The sequence below is a fragment of the Protobothrops mucrosquamatus genome, unplaced genomic scaffold (assembly GCF_001527695.2).
Source record: "Protobothrops mucrosquamatus isolate PMUCROS unplaced genomic scaffold, P.Mucros_1.0 scaffold2992, whole genome shotgun sequence".
In the NCBI taxonomy this organism is placed as follows: Eukaryota; Metazoa; Chordata; class Lepidosauria; order Squamata; family Viperidae; genus Protobothrops; species Protobothrops mucrosquamatus.
The window spans coordinates 113,123-115,895 of record NW_015389012.1 but is presented as its reverse complement, the minus strand read 5'-3'; the positions used below and the strand labels follow the sequence as shown (position 1 = coordinate 115,895).

The 2,773-nt window shown below is 46.7% G+C and overlaps 1 protein-coding gene across 1 annotated transcript in view; it reads left to right on the top strand.

Annotated features, from left to right (window-relative positions):
* LOC107296826 (ankyrin repeat and fibronectin type-III domain-containing protein 1-like) overlaps positions 1-2,773 on the top strand; it is a gene marked incomplete at its 5' end in the record, with an annotated part of 33,078 nt that overhangs the window by 3,340 nt on the left and 26,965 nt on the right. Inside the window, 2 exons of the mRNA XM_015826177.1 lie at positions 868-965; positions 2,254-2,344. Of these exons, the coding sequence (XP_015681663.1) occupies positions 868-965; positions 2,254-2,344 (189 nt within the window). The remainder of the gene's footprint in view (positions 1-867; positions 966-2,253; positions 2,345-2,773) is intronic.

Here is a 2,773-nt window from a genome sequence, read left to right as displayed (position 1 = left end):
ACCGTCTCCTGGTGATTCACCCAAAGTCACCCAACTGTCTTTCATGCCTAGAACTCACCGTCTCCTGGTGATTCACCCAAAGTCACTTAACTGTCTTTCATGCCTAGAACTCACCGTCTCCTGGTGATTCACCCAAAGTCACCCAACTGGCTTTCATGCCTAGAACTCACCGTCTCCTGGTGATTCACCCAAAGTCACCCAACTGGCTTTCATGCCTAGAACTCACCGTCTCCTGGTGATTCACCCAAAGTCACCCAACTGGCTTTCATGCCTAGAACTCACCATCTCCTGGTGATTCACCCAAAGTTCCCCAACTGGCTTTCATGCCTAGAACTCACCGTCTCCTGGTGATTCACCCAAAGTCACCCAACTGTCTTTCATGCCTAGAACTCACCGTCTCCTGGTGATTCACCCAAAGTCACCCAACTGGCTTTCATGCTTAAGGTGGGTCTAGAACTCACTGTCTCCTGGTGATTCAACCAAAGTCACCCAACCGGCTTTCATGCCTAAGGTGGGACTTGAACTCACCGTCTCCTGGTGATTAGCCCAAGGTCACCTAGCCAGCTTTCATATCTAAGATAGGACTAGAACTCCCCATCTCCCAGTTTCTAGCCTGATGCCTTAACCACTAGACCAGGGATAGGCAACCTTGGCTCTTTTATGACTCGTGGACTTCAACTCCCAGAATTCCTGAGCCAGCCATGCTGAGGGGAAAGGGAGAGGTTTCCAAGCTGAGCCATGCTGGCTCAGGAATTCTGGGAGTTGAAGTCCATGAATCATAAAAGAGCCACAGTTGCCTACCCCTGCACTAGACCAACTGTCTCTCTAATTACTGACCGGGGGGGGGGTCTCTTCTTGTCATTGCAGTCGAGTGGAGCTGCTCTCCTTCTTTTTCCCCACCGCTGGGCGAAATGGTGATTGACAAGCTGAAAAAACTCCAGATCACCATCCACGGCCTTGTCTCGGTGAGTGCATCCCTTGCGGGGTGTGGAACCTGGAAGCTATTTCAGGGCTTGACCCCAACTGACCCCAATCTTTTCTCACTCCAAAGACGTAAGGCCTTTCCACCGTGACCTTCTGCCCACCCCACAGCAGGCAGGCAAAGATTTCCCAAACGCTGTCAGTCTCCTTTGGGTAACAACCAATGCACCCACTGGAACGATGGGGTATATTTTCGCCCCCTGCGTTGGAAGCTGCAGTTGCTGGCACTGAAGGTGCCCATTTTAAGATCCGTGACAAAATTGCGGTGGCTTCAAGGACCTCATATATGTAATTTGCAAAGCTGCCAGGGGAAGACTTACCCTCTTGGTTAAATTCTATATTTGATTTGAGACTTTAAAATAACAGGTTGCGTTATCTTGCCATGTCAGGTGAGTGCGTTGAGTTTGCAGCTTATTACAGAGGTGTAAATGATCCTAGACATTTCCCACACTGCAGTAAATGTGCAGTTTCTTCTGTATCTGGGGAACCGTCCTGCATTCAGGTAGTCCTTAACTTACAACAGTTTATTAGTTACAACAGCACTGAAAAAGGTTACTTATGACCGTTTTTTACACTTACAACCCCCACAGCATCCCTATGGCCACAGATGCTGAGCAACCACTTCTGGAGGCAGGTTGTTCCACTGGTTAATTGTTCTAACTGTCGGGAAGTTTCTCCTTAGTTCTAAGTTGCTTCTCTCTTTGGTTAGTTTCCATCTATTTGTTTCCTGTCCTGCCTTCTGGTGCTTTGGAGAATAGCTTGACTCCCTCTTCTTTGGGGCAGCCCCTGAGATATTGGAACACTGCTATCATGTCCCCCCTTGTCCTTCTCTTCATTAAACTAGACATACCCAGTTCCAGCAACCGTTCCTTACATGTTTTAGCCTCCAGTCCCCTGATCATCTTTGTTGCTCTTCTCTGTACTCTTTCCAGAGTCTCAACATCTTTTTTACATCGTGGTGACCAAAACTGGGTGCAGTATTCCAAGTGTGGCCTTACCAAGGCATTGTAAAGTGGTATTAACACTTCACGTGATCCTGATTCTATCCCTCTGTTAATGCAGCCTAGAACTGTGTTGGCTTTTTTGGCAGCTGCAGCACACGGCTGGCTGGTCATTCGGGGCTTCTCTCTTTTAGAGGAGCCCGTCTTTGTTCAGCTGAATAAAAACGTAAAAGCTTAAAGGCAACTTCTGGTTTCCTGTATTTTTTTTTTAATCAAGCAAAACCTCAGAACCTGGGCTTCGGTATCTTTATTCTTTGCTGTTTCTTCACAGGGTACAGCTTATTATGTCCAGGTGTCTGCCTATAACATGAAGGGCTGGGGAGCCCCCCAAACCTCCCTACCAGCCTACGCCATCCCCTCAAGTAAGTAGGAAGAACAGAAGCAGACTGCTTCTGGGGTCAAAGGGCAACGGTTTTTAAGAAAACTCCGCCAAAATCACCTTTTGACTTTGCAGTAAATGCATCTGATGGATTTGGGCCCTCCAGATTTGGCTCCCTTACTGCTGTAGGCAACTGTTGAACACAGCCAAGATTAGCAAATGAATTATTGTTGGCTTTCTCCATATTGTTTAAAAAAAAAACAACAAAAAAAAACAACTCCTCTAAATTAAAAAAAACAACCAGAAGAATTCAACTTCTGCCCCATAAAAACTCAAGGCTCTTCCTTGGGTGTTTTTAAAATACCTAAAAATAGCACTCGGTTTCAGCCAAAAATTAATGGAGCTGAACTTTCCGTGGAAAACTATGGCACGGGGGGAGCGTGTAAGCCAAGTAATGTAAAGCTAATGTAAC